At 45.6% G+C, this 24,621-nt stretch overlaps 1 protein-coding gene across 1 annotated transcript in view; it reads left to right on the top strand.

The window, feature by feature from the left end:
* Nucleotides 1-1,817: 1,817 nt before the first annotated feature.
* tup (LIM1_Isl and LIM2_Isl domain-containing protein tup) overlaps nucleotides 1,818-24,621 on the top strand; it is a 150,412-nt gene continuing 127,608 nt past the window's right edge. The window contains exon 1 of the mRNA XM_077658110.1: nucleotides 1,818-2,339. Coding sequence (XP_077514236.1) covers nucleotides 2,318-2,339 — 22 coding nt within the window. The 5' untranslated portion in view covers nucleotides 1,818-2,317. The remainder of the gene's footprint in view (nucleotides 2,340-24,621) is intronic.

Here is a 24,621-nt window from a genome sequence, read left to right as displayed (position 1 = left end):
GTTGGATCCGGAGTTCCCGGGCTCGAACCCGACCGCGGCGGCTGCGTTTTTATGGAGGCAAAACGCTAAGGCGCCCGTGTGCTGTGCGATGTCAGTGCACGTTAAAGATCACAGGTGGTCGAAATTATTCCAGAGTCCTCCACTACGGCACCTCTTTCTTCCTTTCTTCTTTCACTCTCTCCTTTATCCCTACCCTTACGGCGCGGTTCAGGTGTTCGCCGACATGTGGGACAGATACTGTGCCATTTCCTTTCCCCGAAATCCAATTTTCATTTCAATTCCCTTCTCTTACGGTCAGGTTCGGGTGTCAACCGAGATATGTGAGACAGGCGTCCTTTCCTTAAAAAAAAATTATTTTCATTTTCCTTGCCTTACGGCGCGGTTCGGGTGTCCACCAAGATATGTTTCCTTTCCTTAAATTGTCCGGGCAAGGGGTCGCACCGAAGGACGATGCCGTTCCGTGGATTCCTTGGCAATGCTGCAATACGCTGTCGCGTCCCGCTCTTAAAGGCGAAGCTTAAGCTTCCTCCAAATTTTCTTACGGAGCTGTATGCTGTCAGCTGCGAATCAACACCTAGTTGTTTGAAATGTCAAAATTGTGTTCATGCATCAAGGAAATAAGAAATTAATGCATATATATACTGAGAGGGGATGGTACAGATTACGATTACCGTCGCGTTTAACCTTTGCCTGATGCAAGCGATGCTCTAAATTTTTTTTTTACGCTCTGACAATGTTGGATTCACCTTAGCTTGTATCTGCCTTGTAAATTCAATTCGGCAGAAGTTTGCTTAAATGGTGTTTCTTTTCGTGATGTAGCTGTGACAGAACATTAAACAAATCGGAACCTAGGTCTCTTCACCATTTCAATGTTCTCCCTTGTTTCTATGCACAAATTGCATGTGAACATTTTTTTTTTTTTTGCCTTGATCCTAGAAGGGTTGAAATTGTTTGGAGCTAGCAAAGGCGACCGCAGCACAGGGCGCCAACGCCGGCGGCGCTAGGTGCAGTCATGGGGCTGCGTTCACGCCACCCACCGGCGTTAGCGACCGCAGCTCGCAGTAATCTCTCCACGGCTCGCCTCATGTGACCGCCCCATCGATCACGCGCGCACTTTCACGCTCCGTTGCGGAAGGAAAACGTCCACACGCAGCACGAAGTCGCAGGTGCTCGACGGAGCGCGAAAACCGACTTTTGGTCTCGACAGCGAGAACAAAGATGCGCCGCCGCCCGCCGGGGCGGTCATCAAACAACGCCGGCGATAACCGCAAAAGGTCAAACACAGAAACTGGAGTTACAATAGCGTTTTTGGAGGCAGATAAGGCGAGAGAAGAGCCTAAAACCGCCTCAAAGCAGCCCTCGGAAACGGCTCCCTGAAAGTGCATCAACGACTTCGGCTTTCCAGCCGCTCCTCAGACGACGCGAAACATCCTGCTGCAATAGATCCGTCCACAGACTCGGCCCCGGACGTCTGAAGCCCGGGGCACGGCACCGAGTCAATCCAATCTGAGCCTGGAAGGAAGCCGACGCGGCGGCCGCAAACGCGTAGCGACTCCCGACGACACCTCGCCGCCGCGCCGCCGCCGATGCCACCGCTCTCCCCTCGGGCACCCCGCTGGTCGGGCGCTTGCCGCATCAATCTCCGGCAGGCCCCGCCCACTGCCACCGGGTGGGCGGGAAACCCGTCTAACGATGCCTCGCGTTTAAATCGCAGCCGCACGTGACGGCGACGGCCATTTAACCTGCCGACCAATGGGGTGCGCCGGGGGCGGAGTCCCGCGACGCGGTCGCCAGGCCCCCGCTGCGGCGGCCGCAGTACGGCACCGCTCGCCCGGTGGTCGCGTCGGCGGTGCGATTCGCCATCGTGTGTGTGCGTGCGTGTGTCCGATCCAGCTGAGCGAGTGCTGCCGCGCGGCGATGGGTGCACCCTTCGAGGCGGCTTCGACGCGGGGCCCCGGGCCCAGCGACGACGGCAACGCGTGGTGCGCGGGCGCCGCCGCGGCGTGAGACGCGTCCCGACTGTGGTGGCCATCGTCAACAACGACAGCGCGCAGGGAGCTACCGCCGTCGTAGTTCCTTGCCGGATCTGCGGTCGCGACGAATTGGGACGTGCAGCTGTGGGCCGGCGGGTGCCGCTAGCGACGACGCTGCCTAGCCGCTGCTTCGAGCGCGGACCTCTTCCAGTCCTTGCAGCCGAAAGGCTCTTCTCTCGCGCGGCCGGCCGGGCCTCCGAGCCCGCTACCCACCTGTCAAACTGGTGCTCCGTCCGACCGCCAAGATTTCGCCCTCCAAGGCCGACGCCAGCAGCGTCGGCGCCATGACCGAAGCCGTACCGCAATGTGAGTGCTGCATTGCGACGCTGCCTGTGCACGCGGGCTATGCTATGCTGCTAGGCGCAACGGTATACCCGGGCGCTATACTACATAAACATGTGCGAGCTGCGTTCTCGTCACGAAGCTCGCGTGTCGAAACATCTCGCAGGGGGGCGTGCGTGCAGGGTTCAGCATAATTACCTCCGATTGTTTGAACAGTTTGTCTAACTCAGCCGATCAGTCTTTCGCGTTGAAATAATAGGCGTGAAATGCGTTATATACTACGTATGCGTTTCTGGCTGTGGATTCAATGACGCTCGTCGGTTAGAGGTCACCCGCGCCGGACTTTAGGTGAGCCCGCGCAACGGATCATGTTTAGGGTGGAAGCAAGCTGCCGCTCGTTAGTCAGATATAAAGACAAACTTTCAGTCTTATAACGTGTTCAGCTTCATACAATGGAATATACTCGATCGACATGTGTGGCATTATATGGATGGGGAGGTTAGGTTGTGGCTTTGTTGCCTCGATCATAGAAACGGACCATTTTATTTCGATTCCTTGAGTCCATCTTAGACTGACGCGTTTCCGCAACGGTTATCCCGAGCTAACACCGTCGGATCACTTGCCGTTGTGCAAACCTCTTGCGAGCATGTTCACTTCGGCTTTTAAGGTGGCCATTCGGGTTAATACTATAGTTGCTCATAAATTCCTCGGTCTTTCTTTCTGTGTGAAAACATTTGATTGGTGCGCGAAGTGTATAACCGTTCTTTCTTTGTCCCCAAATAATTTCTGTTGCGTTCTAATGACAAGGTAGCATTAGGAGCACGGGAACGCTTGTTAAGCAGTCATGACAGGTAATGTTCGAGTATTGAAACAGGTTTTATGGGAAAACAGACCTGCTCAAGTTTGATATATACGCTCATGACATTCGTGGGTGCACGTGCATATCAGTGGTCAGCCGTTCTCATATAAAATGCACACTTCAGTTCGAATTTGAACGAATGCTACGCAAATATCGCAGGTGCCATATAGGACGACAAAGAAACGACTAAATTATCTTTGTTAGCGTTGTTTGGTATTTGTGAAGCGTCAGTCAATTTACGGTATTGTTGGTTGGCCAGAATTGAGACAAGATGTCGCGCATCAAGAAGGAATTAGAATAAGGAAATGAATAGGATTAAGTTCATAGTTTTCCAGCGTGACGGCACACGTCCAAAGAAGGGAAGTAAGACGAGAGTTATAGAATTAATAAATTCGTATATAAATCGAAGAAGTGCGAGTCCACGCACATTTTTACCTGTTCCGAAAAATCACATCGTGTACAGGTATCCCATTGTTACTTCAAACGAAGGGCTACGTCACTGTTTTCGTAAAAGCCAGCTTTAAAAAAAATAAGGAGGCACTTTCAAATCTCGGAAGATTTGTGCACGCTACACATGTGCAGTATTGTGTCGCTGTAAACAACGTTGATAGTGAGGATCACTTTATTTGGACGGCACTAATCGAATACTTAGTATACACAACCACTCCCATAATTTATTTGATTTCAAGGAAAAGTGAAGCTCTAGTCAAGGAGTGCTGTCTGGCGTTGCTGGTTTCACCAAAGGTGTTTGGGTATGCACGGTGGGCAAGAACAATCAAAAATAGAGACAGGGCGACCAATCAAGCGCATGTTTCGATGATACGTAGGACCGTGATGGTCTTATGGTAGATGGCGGTGCGGCTAGGTACGTGATCACTGGCGACGAATTATAGCGGTTCGCGATTAATGGACTCTGCTTCGTTGCTTTTGTCGCTTGTCACGCCTTGACTTGCCTATGCCCTGACTGTCGTTTCCACATGCGCAGTCAATCTCTTTGGCCTTCGTCTCGCTCAGGTGTCATTCGTTTGTCCATTTCATTCTTTTCCCGGGGCACCTCTGTTGTCACTGGCTACACCGAACGCCAAGCTTTCGCCTCTTCGAACGAACCCCAACAGGTCTTTTTAGTGCTGCTTCTCTGGCACAGTTCGTTGTTTTCAACTGGGCTTTCGTCTGAGGATCGGCACAGGACAGCAACTTGCGAGGCCCTTCGCCAAAGTGGCTTTAATACTGTGCCACAGAAGTGGGGTGTGTTGTTGCTCGTTATATAATGACTTTCAAAACCCCGCATGCTCCCTGTTGCGTGCCCATTATACTAAATGATGCAGTGAAAACCCTTGTTGGTGACTTCTTCCCATCACTGTTCAATCTCACAGTATGTCACACGACATCGCCTGTGATATCTCGCTGATGTAAATGTTGCATGATGGACAGTGCAAGAACCTCTGAACATCATACTGGTTTCATCTTGCGGCTGAACAGTTTTACATTTTTTTTATTGTCTGCCTGCTTCAGTGACTCCGAGAGTGCACTCAGTGGTCATATCGGTATGATAAAACAGTGAATCGGCACACGCAGACACACCTAGGCACGTATCCAGGGGGGCCGCGGGGCCCGGTCCCCCCTCCCCCGCCAAAATCTCGCTCAACAACCCCCGCCCCCCTTCCAGCAGTGTCCTTGTTAGGCATGCTCCCCCCCACCCCCCGGTTTCGTCTTATAAAACTGCCCAAGACAGTTGTACAAGACTCCAGCAAAAAAATCTCTGGCTACGTGCCTGCACACACCCCATTTCTGAAAACTTGTACCAAACGCTTACTCTGATATGTTTGGGTCCCTTTGCGTCCACCGTTTTGCGCCTCTCCGAAAGTACGGTTCGGGCTAGCTATATGCAGTAATTCACGCCGAGTAAAAACACACATCACTATCTGACGCTATCGCAAGTATTCCTATTGCATATTTTGTTAACAGCGAAGGCAGGGCCAAAGAAAGAGCAAACGTTCAAAGAGCAGCGATGAGCAAACGTTCAAAGAGCAGCGATACACAGGTCTTCTGCCCCGGAACACGCCGCAAGTTAAACCTATATATGCCTGCTCTCCCCCGGCATCACCCCCGTTGAAGTTAATTGTTAGGGTTCGCAGCCTACTCTACTGCGACTACGTTTCCGGTTCTTAACGGACTCTAAGCTTCCCTAACATCCCTCTATCTCCACGCACAGCCCAAGTCGTCATTACCATTATTTATTAACTCTTTACGCCCCTAGCGTTTGTGTTTCGTAAGTGTAAAAGGGGAGGGGGGAGCAGAGAGGACAGTCTTTGTCAGAAGTAAAGAGCCCATGGGGTTTGCTTGTATAAGCCGTGCAGCGAGGCTCCTGTTGCGTCCGTGGAAATGCTAACCGTCGATAGGGCGAGGACAAGTTATTCTCACCTTCAATAGATTGAACGCTGATGATTAATAAAGAGCCACAAAGTGTGTACCAAGAAGCTGACCACCTTGGGCTCTAAACTGTTGGCAAAGGCTGAGCTATACTGGTCATTTGGAACCACGAAAAAAAAATTGGTTTTGGGGGAAAGGAAATGGTGCAGTATCTGTCTCGCATCTCGGCGGACACCTGAACCGCGCCGTAAGGAAAAGGGTAAAGGAGGGACTGAGAGAAGAAAGGAAGAAAGATGTACCGTAGTGGTTGGCTCCAGAATAATTTCGACCACCTGGGGATCTTTAACGTGCACTGACATCGCACAGCACACGGGCGCTTTTGCATTTTGCCTCCATCGAAACGCGGCCGCCACGGTCGGGTTCGAGCCCGGGTACTCCGGATCAGTAGCCGAGCGCCCTAACCACTGAGCCACCGCGGCGGGTAAAACATCAACAAAAAATAAACAAAATTTTACATTCGGGTATACAATATAAGAGGTCGGCAGAGATACGAGATAATGGGGTCATTTGGCACAGATATGAAGGACAAGAAATCATCTTTTGATAAGTGAACAAGGAGTAACACTGAAAGCACATAATTAAGAAATGCAGATGAAACAAATGAGAAGGAACAGACAATGCGCATAGACTGCGACTGATGATAACAAAAATGTGTGAGCTAAACAGGCGAAGTGCATCGAATAACTGTATCAGAAATGATTTGGTTTGGGTTTAACGTCCCAAAGTGATTCAGGCTATGAGGGACGCCGTAGTAGAGGGCTCCGGAAGTTTCGACCCCCTGGGGTTCTTTAACGTGCACTGACATCGCACAGTGTGCACGGCCCTCTAAAATAAAATAAATGGTTTCTGGGGAATGGAAATGGCGCAGTACCTGTCTCACATCTCGGCGGACACCTTAACCGCGCCGTAAGGGAAGGGATAAAGCAGGGAGTGAAAGAAGCTACCATCGAAATTCGACTGCCGTGGCCGGGTTTGAACCCGCGTATTTCGGGCCAGCAGCCGAGCTCCATAACCACTGAGCCACCGCGCCTCTGTAAAGAAGTGGAGTAGAGGCAGACAACATGGAGCCAGCGAAGCATACGAGTGACTGCGCAATACCGCCGCCGCCTGTCGCGTAACCAACACGGATGACATCACCAGTAGTCCAGAAACCGATGATGTATACCTTCAGCAAGCAGTACGTCTTCGTCTTATAGCATGAGGGCATTTATACTTTTTCGTGTCTGACCTCGAGTAGGTGTGGCGTGCATATAAATGCAAATTCTAGATTATGCAACGAGCATATCTGCTGTTGCTGTACCCATAGGGCACCAAGTGAGATAACGGGTTACGGGACAATGCCTTCATTGTTCTGCAACACTGCCTGCGATATCTCAAAACCCTACTAACGTCTTTGTTTTCTTTCTTCTGCTTTTTTCTTGTAGCATCAACGAGTATAGTGCAGATAAACTGGCGACATGCACGGTCTCGCAATTTCGCTTGCTAATCGTCTCAGTGAGCTGGTTATGCGCGTCTATATGTGATCTTTCTCTGCCCTTTTCTTGGCGGCTGCGTTTTTATGGAGGCAAAACGCTAAGGTGCCCGTGTACTGTGCGATGTCAGTGCACGTTAAAGATCCCCAGGTGGTCGAAATTATTCCGGAGCTCTCCACTACGGCACTTCCTTTCTTCTTTCACTCCCTCCTTTACCCCTTCCCTTACGGCGCGGTTCAGGTGTCCGCCGATATATGAGACAGGTACTGCGCTATTTCCTTTCCCCAAAAACCATTTTTCAATTTTCAAGGTTGCCCCGCCGCGGTGGCTCAGTGGTTAGGGCGCTCGACTACTGATCCGGAGTTCCCGGGCTCGAACCCGACCGCGGCGGCTGCGTTTTTATGGAGGAAAAACGCTAAGGCGCCCGTGTGCTGTGCGATGTCAGTGCACGTTAAAGATCCCCAGGTGGTCGAAATTATTCCGGAGCCCTCCACTACGGCACCTATTCTTCCTTTCTTCTTTCACTCCCTCCTTTATCCCTTCCCTTACGGCGCGGTTCAGGTGTCAAAAATATATATGACAGATACTGCGCCATTTCCTTTCCCCCAAAAACCAATTATTATTTTCAAGGCCATTCTTTGAAAAAGATGATAAGCATGTCCAACATTCTCGGACAAAAATTTTGAAAATTGAAAAATTGTAGGACTCTGCTATGGAAATATTGAGGGTAAGGGTCCATTCTTCGGATATGTGGCAAAATATTTCTTTTATAGTGTTTCCATTGATCTCATCGAACAATAGAATGCAGTAGAAAACCAATAAAGAACAATAGCAAAAACGTTAATAGAAAATAAATACAAGCCTGCCGTCGGGTGATCTTCGGGTATATTGATTGTTATAGTGAACTCTTGCATTATGTGAAAAAAATTGCGTTCATAAACAGTTCCCCGCTCAAAAATGCTTTTGTTCAGAATTGTTGGCTATGTTAGCGTTAGTTCATTGCTTCATTAATCAAGTAGGCGGAGCAAAACGACACTAGCCGTTATTTAACACGGTTTGTTTGTTTTTAAATTGTGACCCATTTTAGCTGGCACAATTTGCATAGTATGTCCGGGGCGCACCAGAAAAACGTCTCCAGCAGCACTTAAGAGTCCTTCCTCTCTCTCTCTCACTCTCATCGCCTCTCCAATGTGTACGAGAAGATGTTTATATACACGCGGCAGCAAAAGTTTACGGAACGCGAAAGCTATAAAAAAAATCTAAACTTCCTCGCAACCCGGACGCTCAGCTTGCTCTGCTGTGTACGTGTTGTGCAGTGCTTAAGTGCTGACGGCAGCTGCCAGATCCAGTACACATGCGATGGCTGCGAGGATTGTTTTTTTTTCTTTTTTTCACATCTGTGTTATCACTGAACTTAAGCAGCTCAAAATGCGCTCTTTGCAGGTTCCGGAATCTAAGCGTTTCTGATGACGAGTCGTTCAGACATCACTCAGCTTTCGAACGGAGTTCCTCTATAGTTGCGTCTCGAAGAGAAATCGCCTTGACCTGCCAGTATTGAATTGCCGGAAGCCACTACGCTATTTTTTTTTTCAATACAATCTGAGGAAATTTACGAATAAATCCACCGCTTGTGCACTTTGTGCAGCAAGCACTCGCGTCTCTTTTGTCTCATGTAAAGTATGTGTGTCCACTGAACGGGCGTTGCTCACGTCTAGCGAAGAAAGAAAACGGAAATCATCATGGCATTTTGTGTCTTAAAAATTTACCGATTTAGATGATGCTAAGATACAATAAAGAAAAAGGATTTGGCAGGGAAGAAGCGCCAGTTAATATTCTAGTCGAAACCAAGAAGACGAAAGAGGCAGAGCATGCAGTGCAAAGGCAAGATAACGGAGAGGATTCCAAGGGGTCTAGCAGGGGCGTCAGGTGGGCGGATGAGATTAAGAAGCTTGAGAGGATAAAGATGCCGCATCTGGCACAAGGCAAGGTTAATGGAGGAGTATGTGAGAGACCCTTTCATGTCTTGCAGTTTACGTAGTTGGCTGCTGCTGGTGCTGCTGATGATGATAATATAATTTAGTCACATATGGTAGAGATGTTTCACATACTGCTATAGGCACGTTTCCACAGCCCTCTCACACAATTACACAGCCCCAGAGGAGCACGCAGGTGTAGAAGAGAGACCAGTGTATGGGCACCTGAATAAAGCGGAACGTCGAAGATGTGCGCCTTCGTCATTGCAAAAAAGGGAAGAGAGAAGACTCAAAAACGAATATAAAGAAAAAACTCACGAGTGGAAACACACAGCATGTTTGGCACTTGTCCAGACGGTTCGCGTTTTCACGTGGTGGTAATATGAAGGCTTGAAGTGGCTACGTGGTTTGAGAGGGGGCCGTGTGACTTGGGAACTTCAGAGAGGGTACACTCAAGGAGGCTATCGCTGTCACCTTCCCGCCCTGCATGCAGACGGCGAAAGGCCCGGAAGCATTTCTGCAAATCCACTTTCTTCCGGTTTTCCTTCTTCCTCCTTCATTCTTGTAACAAAGCAGAGTGGTCGATGCTGGCGATGTCGCGAAGCCTCACAACCAAGAGAATCATTTGGGGCGAGGAATACCGAAAGAGAGGAACATTTGACAATGGTGTTCAACATGCTGCAACGACATTTTCTTGATATTTTGTTTATTAGTCTCACCATACAGCTATCTTCTACTACCTACTGGGCGCAAAATTTTAGCAAATTTCGCGTAAATGAAACAGAAAGCCGACTTCATTTCATTATCGTCATTTTCGGCGCGATATTTTTGTTAGGACAGCCTGAAGGGCAATAAAGGAATTTCAGGTGTCACGTGAGATGAGTGATGGGATGTCCCACGGTTGTGTATACCGACTCTACCGGGGAGACTGGTATACCGTTGCCACGTTTACTACACACTTGCTATTTCTTGACCTCCATATGCTTGAGCAATCGCAGATCTGATTTCTCTTTATCGGCAGCGATAAAAAGAGAACGGAACCCATGCTTTGCATCGTTATCGACATCAGCTATTGGACTGCCACAGACACAGTATAATCCAATCATGAGAGAACTAAGGCCATACTTCCACTTCTTTTCGCATTCTGAAAGAGAAGCCCATCGGACCGCACCATGCAGTCGCAGAATGAACCACTCACGTGGTCGGGTTTTCCCACTTCCTCGTCGGCCATAACACGGGATAAGTGAAGCCCCTGGCAGCGATCCCTGTATAACGCTGTGGACATTTGTGCGCAAACAGTGCAGCAGTTCGCACTATAGTCATCTCTCTTTTTTCAAATATGTTTATTTTCTCCTTCGGGTGTACCAGATTTCCCCCTTGTTCTGCCTTGTGCCTCATCATTGATTGCTGTGATTAAGTTAGGCCTGTTATTCGTCAGCGACGCAAAGTGAGGAACCTATTCTCCGTACCTTTGTGTCGACGTATTGCTCAACCTGCCGTGTGCCAACCAAGTGATGGCGCTACCCTCGCGAAGGACGCGAGAAGCTGTTATCACGATAACTGTTGGCCTGTTTCAATCAGATTAGGATCCTGGGTTTCAATCCTGGTTAGGGAGACACTCGCTCCACAGCGGGTCGCCCACCCCACCTTGCTCCTAACAGACAAGGCAGCGTGTTTGTTTCTAATAGTTGATTTGGGCTTTCCGAAACCTCGGCGTGTTTTGTAATCCCTTGGAGATTCAGCAAGTTGCTCCCGAACGGAATACACCATAAGCCACGGCGTAGGCCAATGTCCGGTGAAGTTATCTGCTAATAGCTGCCGCCTTAAAAAAAAAGTCGGGGCGCAATTAGGGCCTGTTCCATCTTTTATCTCGGAAGCTGGCAGTGCTTGATGTAATCATTTCACAGGAATTGGGTGTGACTCACGCTTACCGCTGTTCAGTTTTACTGAGAGCGCTTCACGCTTACTTTTAATATACTTGTCGAAAGTTTAGTGTGCATTTGGGGTGCCTGAACTTGAAGCAAAATTCGGGGCTGTACTATAAGTAAAAAAATATAACGTGAAGGAGGCTGTCTGTGTGCGCGTACAGAAAAAAAAATCCTGACAAAGATCCACAGCCCTTCCACGTGACGAAAATATATAATGAACAATAGATCATTATCTGTGAAGGTAAATCTTTGCGGACAATCTTTGCACTTCATTTGCAGCACTACGTTCACATGTGCAAGTACACAATGACCACGGTCCAGTTTCGATGGAGGCGAAATTATAGCGGCCCGTGTGCAATGTCAGTTTACGTTAAAGAACCCCAGGTGGTCGAAATTATCCGGAGCCCTCCACTACGGCCTGAGTCGCTTTAGGACGTTAAGCCCTCATAAACCAAACTAAACCAAACAAGAACCGAAAAAAGTTTTCTTGCACCGAAAATAAATTGAAGAGCTATTCTTTTACAACGTAATTGATCAAATTAACAAATTTCCAAAAGAATGGAGCATTACGGCAGCAAGTGAAGCGCGCACACGTACTCAAGTTCTCTACCGCCCATACCCGGCACTTCTTTTTAGTCCGAAAGCACTACTTTATGAGGTCTATCCGGCTCACCGAATTTGTGCGAAGCTTGAGCTTGAGGGTGACCTTGCCGAAACCATAAATAAATGAATATTGCTGCGACGGGGATTCGAACCCGCAGCGGCCTGAACAAATTAGCTTCGCTGGTCACTGCACGAGAGCACTATGCTATCGCCACTTTTTTTTTCTTTATTACCGACTTGGCAAATGCACACAATCACACAAAAGGCAACACTGCTATATACAAAGAGATAAAAGCACTAGTTTAGTTTTGTCTAGTGCATTGCAGTTAAAAATGCCTCATTGAGGACAGCTCGTCCAGGACCGGTAACCAATCGGGAGGTTCATTCTGTGCCTTGAAAACATCCCTGATGTACATCACACTCTCAGCGAAATACTGTCGAGCGGGACGTATAAGAACATGTTCTTGTCTTACATCCATTCTTGTTTTCCACAGCTGACCGCGCCTCGTGTTTAAACTGCAACACACTCTGTCGCAGTGCATTGCACATCGTCGTCTTCATCAACTAATACTACTATCGAACTAATATCGTCGTGCCGACGACCCAGCAAAGCAAAACCATGAGCCAAACAGGCTAAACGCATGCTTTCGGACGTGTATACTCAATTTAACTATACGTTAAATCCCTACTACATTTTCCCATTTCGGAATACGTTCATGCCTCGCTCATTGCTCGTTCACTGCAGTGAAACTAGACTTCGCCAATTAAACCACGCAGGAGAGAACAAGGAACAAAAAAAAAATCGCGGAGCCGCCGGCCTTAACATGCCTGCATGCGGCAGTACCAAGCACGCACGTTTCGCACCGCCATTTCCCAACTTTTTTCAGGTGACAGAAAGTCCTGAGTGATATTCAGCAAGGGAATACCAAGCAAAAAGAAAATCAACCTGCTTGTGGGTTGCGTGCCATCACAGTGCGATTTTTCCTCTCGAAGAGCACATCCGCCAGTGGGTGGGACCATTTGGATACACGTGTGCATGGCAGGAAAACCATGCGTCCAAGAAAACATACACTGCCCCGAACTCTATGCATACGCAGTTTACAGACGGACCGTTGTGAGACCGAGGTCTGCACCGCGTGGCTGCCGGGACTGAGCGGCTCCCGAACGAATCATGCGAGCTGCAGATGAGGCGTTTGTTTATTTGAAAAGGGGCTTACACGGCGACAATCTTCGGGTGAGATATACGCTCGCGGCGTTTGCCTATTTCAGTGAAACAGGGCTGCCGAATGTATAGACACGCAAATGAATTTGCGCGATATCATAAGCGCAAACGTCTGCTCTCTTTAACAGGATTGCCTTACGTGCGAACAGGGTGAAAAGGGCGAGAGATAACAGTGTATAAAATGTTCAAACGAGAGTCACGAGGAGCGGCAGAGTTTAGGGGTTCAGGCTTATTTCGGGCAGCGAAATTTGATCTCGCGGAGGATTTTGTGTTTCGTCTCCTTGAAGATGCAGCCGCCGCGGTCTGTCATTAAATTTCAACGTCGTATTGAGCAGAACAGCGCCGTGTCCGCCAAGCAATGCGCAGTGCAGTTCAACTTTTCAAGTTTTGAGAAGGGAAACCCGTATTCTGTATATACAGGATATTTATGTTCTTCAATATAGACTGCGTATAACTGCTGTAAGGGCCGGCCAGAACTTCGTCTGAGGTTGCGTTATCCAGCTAGGAACTGCTGTTTCAAGCATATTTTCAAATGTTAGTGTTCACTTACCTCACGTGCTTTCATTTACTGTATTTTTTAAATTTTAGTCCTCATTTGTATTAAATAAATTAAAGCACTCTGTAGTTTCACGCGCCGTCTACTCTGCTCAGTCTGCCCGATTCCGCTAACGCACGTGCTTCCAGCCACCGACATCTTGCAGGCAGCATCTCTACATACAGGACCACTTCAGGTCAATGCAGGACGTCAAGAACTTGTTGTATACAAGCAATGGTCTTTTATTTTATTTAATGCGATAGCACTAGGAGTGGCATGACGACGAAAACTGTCTGTCGGCGTAGGCACCTACACCTGCTAGCTTTGTATTTAGGGAGATTTCGCTTTGCACCCGTTACCTGCCCTTCTGTCCTTCTGCCCTTATCCCCCTCTCCACTTGTAGGGGAGGGGACAGAGACGTCGGACGAACAATGACTCAGCAGTAATGAAAATGGCTAAGAATAAAATGGCTCGGACAAGATCAGGCCTTTGTGCAAGATATATAGTCTCCCAAAGAACTATGTGTGCAAAAATAAGGCCGGAAGCTATTTTTTTCGCATTTCTTGGGAAGAGCAACCCGGGTTTCAAAAGCCCCACCGGTGGCTGTGTTTGAAACAGTCACCTGCATGCCAATGCAGTGGTGCATCGCTTAACCGCTGCGCCACTGAGGCTGATGGTGGTATGAGGACTCCGCCGCAGTCTACATATGTGACACATTTTGCGTATAGTTGCGTAGTTGGAATTTGAATAGAATCAGAAATTGAATACATTGGCGAGTGAAAGCAGCATGCTATCTCATTTTCTCCTCCGCATCAATCCAATTGATTGCCTCTAAATTTTTTCCTCTTCATGCGCACAGTCATTTTGTGCCACTTTTTTGTTTTTATTTCATGTGCGAATTTCACGTTAGCGCGTCATCGTATAGGACCATTTCCTCAGGACTTAGTAAAAATGAATGAGTGGATTACATTACGTTCCACAAGGTCCGTGTCGGTTCTTGAAAACATTGAAAACTCTTGGATCTAAAAAAAGGCGTTTTTGATATAAACTTGCCAAAGGAGACTGTGGTCTTTTTTCTTAAAACTTTATCATTCATAACTCCACCCAACCTCACGTAAGCTTTCGTAATGTGAAGAACAAAATTTGTGCGAGATGAAACAACGACCAACGCGTACGAAGAAAATCTACGTTATATTATTCCATCCTTTGTGACCACATTCACGGAAAGTACCTCACTTATTTATTTGTAATACCTTCAAGGCACGACTGTACATTGCAGAGGAATTGTTTTGTCCGCCCTTAAAAATGCGATAAGCAAACAAACTATAGAATGCAAAACGTACAAAATGCATTCAAAGCAAGTAAAAAGAACGACGTATACGGAAGTTGAAGTATTAAAAAATAAATCCCTAGAACGGTTTGGTTTATAGGGGTCTAACGTCCCAAAGCAACTCAGACTGTGAGGGTCGCCGTAGTGAAGGGCTCCGGAAATTTCGACCACCTGGGGTTCTTTACCGTGCACTAACATCGCACAGTACATGGGCCTCTAGAATTTCGCCTCCATCGAAATTTGACGGCCGCGGTCGGGATCGAACCCGCGTCTTTCGAGCCAGCAGCCGAGCGCCGTAACCACTCAGCCACCGCGGCGGCTTAAAATCCCTAGAAAGGATCAGATGTGTATACCTAACAATGAAAAATGCTATGCATAAGGAAAACAGCTATCACAAAAAATATACAGCGAGTTTAAAGTTATATGATACGACAAAGTTTTCTAATCCAGTTTCAAAATTATCTTTACTGCTTATGATAGGTAGTGTCGCGGGTAAATTATTGCAATCTTTGATAGCCCGGAAAATAAATTAATAAAATGAGGTGGTAGTTTTGCAATGCGGAGGGTTTACGTTTTGGCGATGGTTAGAACGAAATGAAATGTATGGTTGTCGGTGAAACCAAAGTGAACGTAAAGTTGCTTTATGATAGTAGTTTTGTGGAAATGACCTATGCAAAATAGTTTTCCGCAAGCGGATAATGACGGTAGGTGTAATAACGCTTTCATTATCGTAAAACTGGCTATCAATCCTCTATTAATTGTTTAAGATGAACCAAGTTTAGCAATTTTGTGTTGCCTCTAGCGACTGCATACTGGGGATGAATGTAAATTATATACAAAAACAGTTTCAGCGATGATGATGCGAGTGAAAAACCCGGCGATGTTTCCCAGTGTACTTTTGTGATCTATGCATGATTTTCAACATAGATTATTGGTAATGTAAACCCCCAAGTATTGATGTGATGCAACAGATTCTAAACGCCTTTTTGTCTTACGCAAATAGTTGGACATATGGTTAGCAGGGGATATCCTCACTGATTTGCACTTGTTAATGTTTCATTCCATGTTTCAAGTACGACACCACTAACTATTATTATTGAGGTCAGCTTAAAAATACTGATTAATTATTTTACACTACAATACAGAATCAACCACAAGTAGCCAAATCTTGAAAGGAATTTGAGCGAGCGAGTCATGTATGTGAATTCGAAACAGTAAAGGACTAAGAACAGCTAGGCTCTCAGGGTACACCGATTCAACTGATGTCGAAATTGATTTAGCGTTATAAGTGGCCACAAACTGAACAGGTGCCGTGAGAAAAGCGTGGATGCAATCAGTTACGACATGGTCTAACTTTAGAAAGCTTATATAGTTTATGGAGAAACACTACATTGTTTACCTTGTCAGATGCTTTTGAAAAAGGGGAGATGCATAGACAGCAGAAGAACTAGAGTTAAATAAGCAGGCAAATCGTTAGTGAAGGAGATGAGCTGAGTTGCGCATACAGAATAATTACAGAATCCACTTGTGAAAAGTAATTTTTAAGAAAATTAACAAGATGAATATATATAATGTGTTCCCTGTTTTTGCTAATTAGTGACATAAAGGAAATAGTCCTATAGTTTATGTGATTGATGTGTTGTCCCAGATTAGTGAATATCGATTACTTTGCCAGCCTTCCGATCATAGGGAATGGGGCCAGAATTCTGTGATTGCGAAGAAATTCGTTTTATTACGACTGAACAGTATTTCGTAGTAATTTAGCACTGGTTCAGTCTGCTACACATGGTAATTTAAATTTTAGTTTTTAATTGTAACCTTGATACCTGTTGAGTCAAATACAATCGCATTCATAAGATTATATATTCTCGGTTTCATACGTCAGGGCAACGCTTTGAAAGATAGCCCTCTTGTTCGCGCTACCCACACCCACAATCAAAAAGTAGTGTGTTATTTGTGATGAGCGAAAAATAACAAAATACTTAGCCTGCAGACATAGTACATGATTTGTCATGAGGTCGTTTAAATGCGCTCTTATTGGGGACGACACGTTGTCGCTTTTTCGCACCTTAGACCACTCGGCCACAAAACAAGCGCGGAGTAACACGCCTCCCTTTTATTTTTTTTGCATGCGGACTACTTTCGTACCTTTCCCAGCGTTGCACTTGATGTATGAAACGGAGAGTGGTTATAGTTGGGTAAATGACCTAAGCCTGCAGTGAAGCTCCGCCCTCATTCGAGACGGCTACGTCGAAATAATCCGCGACAAAAATTAGTCTGTTGCGGAAGCTTTTCTCGTTATCCAAGGAAAAGATAACCACCATGCGAAATTATAAGCTCAAGATTATTGTTTCATCGGACTTGTTTGACATCATCACAGATTAAAAAGCTAATTTCGTTTGCTGTTGTGAGTGGATAGTCGCACAATACAGGACGCTGGACCACTCACTGTCCATTATTACCGACTGCTGTTTTTTTTTTTTTACTTGTGTCCTAGTATAGTGGGATTTATCGTACACATCCGATCGGTGATCGCATAGGCGGTCAGAATCACTGAGCGAACGTATCTAGTACAGTACAGCAAAGCTGGGCCGGCACTCGGTCCCCAGAACATTACGCTTTTATTAGTAGGCCTGCGTATAATGTCCAAAGTCACTTTGGATTAGTTCCCAATAATATTGGAAGGAAATTATACAAGAGTAAAGATTTAACTGACCTTAGAGGATTTATCATAGGCATGCGATCGGTGATCGTATGGGTGATGGGAATGATTGGGCGAAGGTACCTAAGTACAGAGCAAAGCTGGGCCGGTACTGAACCCCCAGAACATTAGGTTTTTATTAGTGTACCATCGCATTACGTTTAAAGTAGTTTGTAATTTTGCATTAGCCTTTAATATTACAGCAAGGGTGCTGTGTGAGAAGTAAAATTTAGTTTGTATGCTAGCCAATCAGTCACTTTGCTGGGATATTTAACTGAGGGGAATAGGCGTTTTTTCTTGTTGGATGACCCATTTGGATATGTGTTATACGTTACCAAGGTGTTTTATTACTATGAATTGCAGGAAGTGGCAGATGAAAGGGGAATAATCGCTGCTTAATCGGATTAACCGCGGCGTCATGAAAATAGATCGACGCCGTTGGCTGGAGGGTCCCCTTTGAGGGGCAACTGCCGCTTCATTCTTGAGTTGTATCTTCTATAGAGTAGACGCTTGCAGGGGATATGCTGGATGAACACAGACAGTGTATTTTTAAAAATGCAACAACATGTTTCTGCGGAGCGTTGATATAAGCTGGTAAAAAGCATCAAGAAATGGCACAGTGCACGGTTGACGCCACGGTATAGTTAGCTTTGTCATAATATCGAAACTTTCTAATCTGCCGGCGTGTTGTTGATTGCTTAATTGCAAGCGTGAAAGATCACGATCGCTCAGCTCGGGCAGGTGCGCTACAGTAAACAAGCTATCGGCTGATGACGTTAGCATGAGGTCGAGAAGTGATGGTGTGTTTTATATTATACGCTTGTGGAAGTGTAACAGTCAGTGCAATAGTTGAGACTCAGTGAAATATGCAGCTGCATGTTTAGTGTGCGGTATAAAGAATCAACCACAGTTGAGTAATGAGAACTGATAAACGGTAGCCCTAGGGGTAACAGTCTGGGTCACCATGAAAAGGAAGCAGTCTAGAAAATGAGGTTACGAACTGACCATTTGTAGCTATATTGGGCAAGCTTCTCCGCAAGGCTTGTTTTTCAGCCGTAACTTGTTCCCAGACGACAGCGTCCCGTTCTTAGAAAAGAAGAGATGCAGATTTCCCCTTCTGCGCGAACTAGGGACGGTCACAGTTGACTTCAAGGTGACTCGGTGAGAGCTCTAGAAAGAGTATAGTGGTTTAGTATCACCCTTTTCTAATTCACCAGCATGCTATGTATCACTCAAAAAAATGTTAAATGTGGATTAGGGAATGAAAATGAGGGGGTTGTCCGATGTATCGCATGTTGTGTGCTCCTGGAGGCAGCAGGGCGGCTGCGCAGAGTTCACACAGACTAAGGGGACACTCCTGTCTCTTTTTGTTTCCACGTGGAATGCGAGCATGTCGTCTGGGAACGAGTTTTAGTTTGAAAACGAGCTCTGGAGAAGCGGGTGTAGCATTTTAAGACGTCTCCTAATTTTTTTGTTTGAAGTGCTAACTTTTTCCCAGTGTTCTTTTGCGTCAGTCTTTTCTTCTATCACTAATGCCTACGATCTGTGCTCAACGTCACCAAGCTTCGTGTGCTACTATGACGCGTTTTACATCGCCGTTTGTAGTTACGCAATTTTTGAGGGCGCGCGCTGCTCTTGCGCGGAGGGATATCTCTCATGCCAATTAGTGAGCAATTCATATAGGAGTGAAGCTCGGCTCGTGTGGTCAGAAGCGAGTGCCCACTCCGTTGTTCAGAGGTAACTACTTCGATGGAGGTAACTACTTCGATGGAGACCTGTATTTTTAGTTTTGCCCGGTTTTTCAAGATTTCCGGTTTTTCAAGATTTCAAGTTTCCACGGCCCGTCAGAAAAATCAGACTACTCCACCTTCGGAGCAAAGTTTAAATAAACGGGCCATGCTTCGAATATGCGTCTTTGAAACAATCGGTTCGTCTTCATTTCACACTACAGCGCCAAATGCCTAACGGGACAAAGCGAAGACACATGGACATATAGCGCCTACTTGTGGGTCTGCTGCATTTTATCCCGTTTGCTTTTTGGCGCTCGTGTGTGGAGAACATACGGAACGAACTATAGAACAACAATGCAGGTCAACAATTTCTAGTATGTGAATCGAATTGTCTTTCTCGTTGCCGATGTGAACACTGTAAAATTACAAGCGCCTTTGGCCCAAGTCTTCTTCACTGATCGAATGCAATGAGTGCATTGTGCAAGTGACTATTCCGAATACGTGACAGAAGTTGAGGCGGACAATAACCCAAGCATAATTTGTGAAAGATGGTTTCTTGGGTTTTAATTTTTGTGCACAAAGCTTTCGATTTACTCAACCCATCTATATCACGCCTTGATTCGGTGGAGAAGCCCTCAGTCAGGAAGGCTAACAAGAGCCCTGTTAGTTCGTATTTGCTATCTCAGCTCTGCAGAAAATGAATACAGCTGTGCGAAACGACAACTGTCCTTCAAGGAGCTGGCTATAGTTTATGGCCTAGCGACATACACAGTTGTCCTGTTCAGCTATCACAGGTCGACATATGAGGGGTGATCAATAAGTTAGTTACCTGAGCGTGAAAACGGAAATTGATAAGAAAAATGAACTTACTAGTGATGAGGAGTACTGGTCACTGACCAAGATCAATAAAGATAGAAATTTTGAATTTTTAACGTTTGAGCACTTACTAGTGCTCAGTGTCACCCGGTTTACTTCAGCGGACTTATTCCGCTTTCGGTGATTGGAGGTCCTCAATATGGGGGGCTCTTACCACCTTTTTTTACTCCATTATCAGCAAGAAATCACTGGGCACGCGGAACTTCCTTCATGTTACGAATGATAAGGTAATCACAGGGAGCCAATTCAGGAGGAGGAGGAGGAGGGACACCTTTATTTAAAAAAAAAGAAAAGGCCCTCAAGGGTGGGCTCCAGTACTTGTCTAAGAGTACACTGCCCTTGGCCTCACGGATACCTCTGTCCACTAGCCATGTTTGGCCAGCTGGTTGAGTAGCTCGCAGAGTGGCCTCCCATGAGATGAGGGATAGGTTGGGTTTATTGTAGGGTAGATGGTTAAGCGGCGTCAAATCACAATCCTCGATAGATTGATGAGATTTGCGCGCTAGCGCTCTGTCGTATGAACCAGCACTACACCTGACGACAGCTTTCCACGGCGTTTCTGTTCATTGCCTCACGCACTTTTTCATTATTGAAGCATCTGTGTCCAGCAATTGTTGCCTTGTATGACATGCATTATAATGAACCGTCTTCTGTATCTCTAAAAAAATCTGTTGCCATGATCTTTCCAGCTGACAGCTGCACTTCAAATTTGTTGCTGGTGATCCCTTGGGCTTCAATTTCATGGGCCTTTGTTTGGTCTCCGGATCATGGTGGTGAAAAAAAACGTTCCATCACCCATAGCAATTCGAGAAGTATTCTGGTTTTTCTCTGAACGTGTCGAAATTCTCTTGAGTGAGTAGCTGGAGGCAGAATTTTTGCTCATGCGTTACAGCATTCGTGGCAGCCACGAAGAACCGATCTTTGGCATCACCAAAACATAATGAATGATACTAGAAACCGTGCCTTCTGATAAGCCTAATTTATGATTTTTTAACATAGACTTCGACCCGAAGTCTTTCCAAAATAATGGCTTCAACTTTCTGCGACAGGTCGCCCAAACGGGGGTCATATTCAATTGGTTCCCTACCCCATTTAAACAGCTTAGCCCAAAACTGTACTGGCTGGAAGGTGCATCCTCACCACTACAGCACTCATCCTTTCGTGGATTTCTTTAGCCTCTTTTCTTCCTCTATAAGGATTTTCTTGACATAATGATACTGAAAATCAGGCACCTTTTTGTTGACCCGCATTGTACTGCACTTGCTCTCCTAGCTGTCACCTTTAATGATTTAATTGGATTAAACTGTGTATGCTAAATGTCCAGACTTGTCTCAAACTGTGAAGTCTAGTTCAGTTGTCTAACACTGACAGCACATATGTCCTTCGTAATCTGCAGCCTTGAAATGCCCATAATGTTGAAAACTAACCCTTTACTTCCTGACAAAAAGTAGGACACAAGCGCAAAATACTTCACCCTGCGCTTATTAACGCCTTGTATATGCTTGCCTGATCAGTGAAAGTGAGCCTGCGTGGCTGTAATGTTGCACCTGGCGCCGGGAACACCTTACTGATTACTTACCTTCATCCTGATATACTCCTTTACAAGGGTGCCTCGACTGACGCAAGTGATGAACTGCAAATCATCAAAATTGTCTGAATTATCATTGCGTCTATTTGTTTACTTTGTGAGCCATACAATCAATCAAGTTCACATGCGATGTTCTGTTGAATACCTCGAATCCTAAGAACACCAAAAATAAAGCCAATAGTTGAAGCCGCTTATGTATGAGCGCACAATTTCACGAAGCGCGGACCTGAGGCTGCACTGTAGCATCGGAGCTTTCCTTTTTTGCCAAAGGGAGAATTTAAGCGGCTTTCTGATGTCTTTACAGGCGCTGCGTTCTCACTGAGCATAAAGTATACATGGCAAGACTGAGGTACACCAGGAGCATATAGATTAGGCCTACTTTACTTAAGCTAGTCATAGCTACATCACCAACTTCACAACGAAGTATCTTGTTGAGTACATGTTACTGAGATTCAGTTCACTACTGAATCTCAGTAACATGTGCTCAACAAGCACTTCGTTGTGAAGTACTCAATGAAAACTGTATTGAGGTTTGTAGAATTAGCATTTGAAATTGTTTAGTCAACAAAACCTTAACTGAATATGAACGGCAACTCAATGTTCTTTTTTGTAAGAAAAAGGCGGTATTGATAGCTTTCTTAGTTTTGCGTCATTTTTCAAGTTAAAGTATTCGCATGTTCTTCAAAAAAAAAACACTCATGTTCCTTTTAGTATTTGAGAAGGAATTGTGTTCCTCTACCCTGCGACTTCACGAGATTTATATTTCTACTGACTTTTTTTTTTGCATTTTGCTTTGGTCTCTCGTGCTTTCGTGAACTTTCCTCACGAAACTACTCGTAACTGCCCTGTAAATAATTCCATTATAGTTTTGGTGGGACTGCTCGCTTCTTTTTTGCCGTACTTTTTTGTTTTCAAAGACTACAGTGTATGCGGTACAAATAATGGCTCTTTGGTTTCTTTCTTCGCCTTCTTGTTCTACATTCAGTAAGTTAAACTCAGCCGTCTTTCAGCTCTATGACGTCAAGTACAGATGAATGTTGCATTCATTTATACGATACGCCATTTGTGATCAGTATACCGACACGTTCTCTTGTGCATGTCCTAGAAATCACTATGCACATCAACAAAGCACATGCAACAGATTGAGAGGCGAAATCACGGATGGTATATTTAAAAAAAGCATTTGGAAGGAATTATCTTGAGGCAAGCTGTCCAAATAAGGAGCAGTCGATGTCAGGCTCTCACTACGGCCTGCGCACCACTTTTATACATAGGGACTTAGTTTTCGGGATTTTTTTTTCTTTTTTCAAAATTCGGGGGTAAAAATTGGGCGCTATTCTTTACGCTGAAATTTAGGTACGAATGAGATCAGATTAATTTTCGTAATTCGGTTTTTTTAGCTATTTTTTCTTGAAAAAAATGTCAGTGTAAGAGCTGGCAAGTCCAGCTTTCTTGGAAATCATTTTTAGTTTTGAGGCAGCAATGAAATATTGCAATATACCATTAAAAATATATTGATGGGAATGGTCAAACCTTCGGATGCGTAGCAAAATCTTGTCTTGACCAAAAACTTATCTCCTGCGCTCGCATCAAGTAGTCAAGGCTGTCATAGAAATCTAATCTGGTGCGTTTTTGATTATAAATAGCAGATAACTATAAGCGAGTCGTGGAGGGATCTGTGGATATATCGACTCTTATAGTGCATTCTTCCCGTTGAAAAAATGCTTTTGTCAAGAATTTGTGGGTATCTTATGCACGGGACATATAAGGCTCTATATATGGCTCATTATTATCGTAAATCATCGAAAAATAGGTTGCAACTGCGCTCTTTATGAAATCAATATTTTTTTCTTCTCGTTCTTTACAATTACTTTGTCCTGTATCATTAGGATCCCCATGTGAAGCTCTTGCGCGTCTGACCTATAGGGCCTACGGTCCACCTTTGGACGTTGTTAAAACATTAAATTCAAAATCGCAGCGGCTATTTTAAGCGCGCCATAGCTCTGGGCAGTGATTCGTCATTATGGGCACAATTAAGCAAATTAGTCTTCCGGTCAGTACCCGTGCTCCCGCCTCTCTCACTAAAATATACTTTCGGAACTTACGCTCAGGTCAAGCAACGCCACGTATACAAGCAATAAATAGGATTAAAATCGCCAACATTAAACTCACTACATTGCTCTGACATGCGTATGCATCAGCTACGGTCCGTGCGGTTTCTTCAGGTGTGTGCACTGGCAAACTAAACTTCCCTGTGGCTCCAATTATGGGTAGAATAATAATAATAATAATAATAATAATAATAATAATAATAATAATAATAATAATAATAATAATAATAATAATAATAATAATAATAATTGGTTTGGGGGAAAGGAAATGGCGCAGTATCTGTCTCATATATCGTTGGACACCTGAACCGCGCCGTAAGGGAAGGGATAAAGGAGGGAGTGAAAGAAGAAAGGAAGAAAGAGATGCCGTAGTGGAGGGCTCCGGAATAATTTCGACCACCTGGGGATCTTTAACGTGCACTGACATCGTACAGCACACGGGCGCCATAGCGTTTCGCCTCCATAAAAACGCAGCCGCCGCGGTTGGGTTCGAACCCGGGAACTCCGGATCAGTAGCCGAGCGCCCTAACCACTGAGCCACCGCGGCGGGTGGTAGAAGTCGGCTATTACCCGATTTTCAAGAAATCAGCTCGGGTTGCAATAATCGTGTAAAATCAAGTTTTTCTCCAAAACAAAAGGTACCTTTCAATACAGTTCACAGTAGCTGAGACTGAGAAGTTTCGTTGTCTTTCCTCTCCTCATTTCACGCCTGTATGCTTGACAAGCATGGCTTGCAAACTGTGCACAATTAAGTGCGGAGCTATGTCAGATTTCAGCGATTGCATAGCGTGAGCAACCCGAATCGGGCAGTTCACACTGCATAAAGTCTCTCAGTGGTGATTGCTTGTTACATGTATGTTCAGTGCGAAAGCCTTAGCCTGCACCGATGCGTACAGGTCCGAAAGTTCGTGGGCCAGTTTGCATCAACCGCAAAGCATACGTGAGCAC

This window comes from Amblyomma americanum, chromosome 3 (genome assembly GCF_052857255.1).
Source record: "Amblyomma americanum isolate KBUSLIRL-KWMA chromosome 3, ASM5285725v1, whole genome shotgun sequence".
NCBI lineage: Eukaryota > Metazoa > Arthropoda > Arachnida > Ixodida > Ixodidae > Amblyomma > Amblyomma americanum.
The sequence above is the reverse complement of the archived record's forward strand: the minus strand, read 5'-3'. Positions and strand labels throughout refer to the sequence as shown.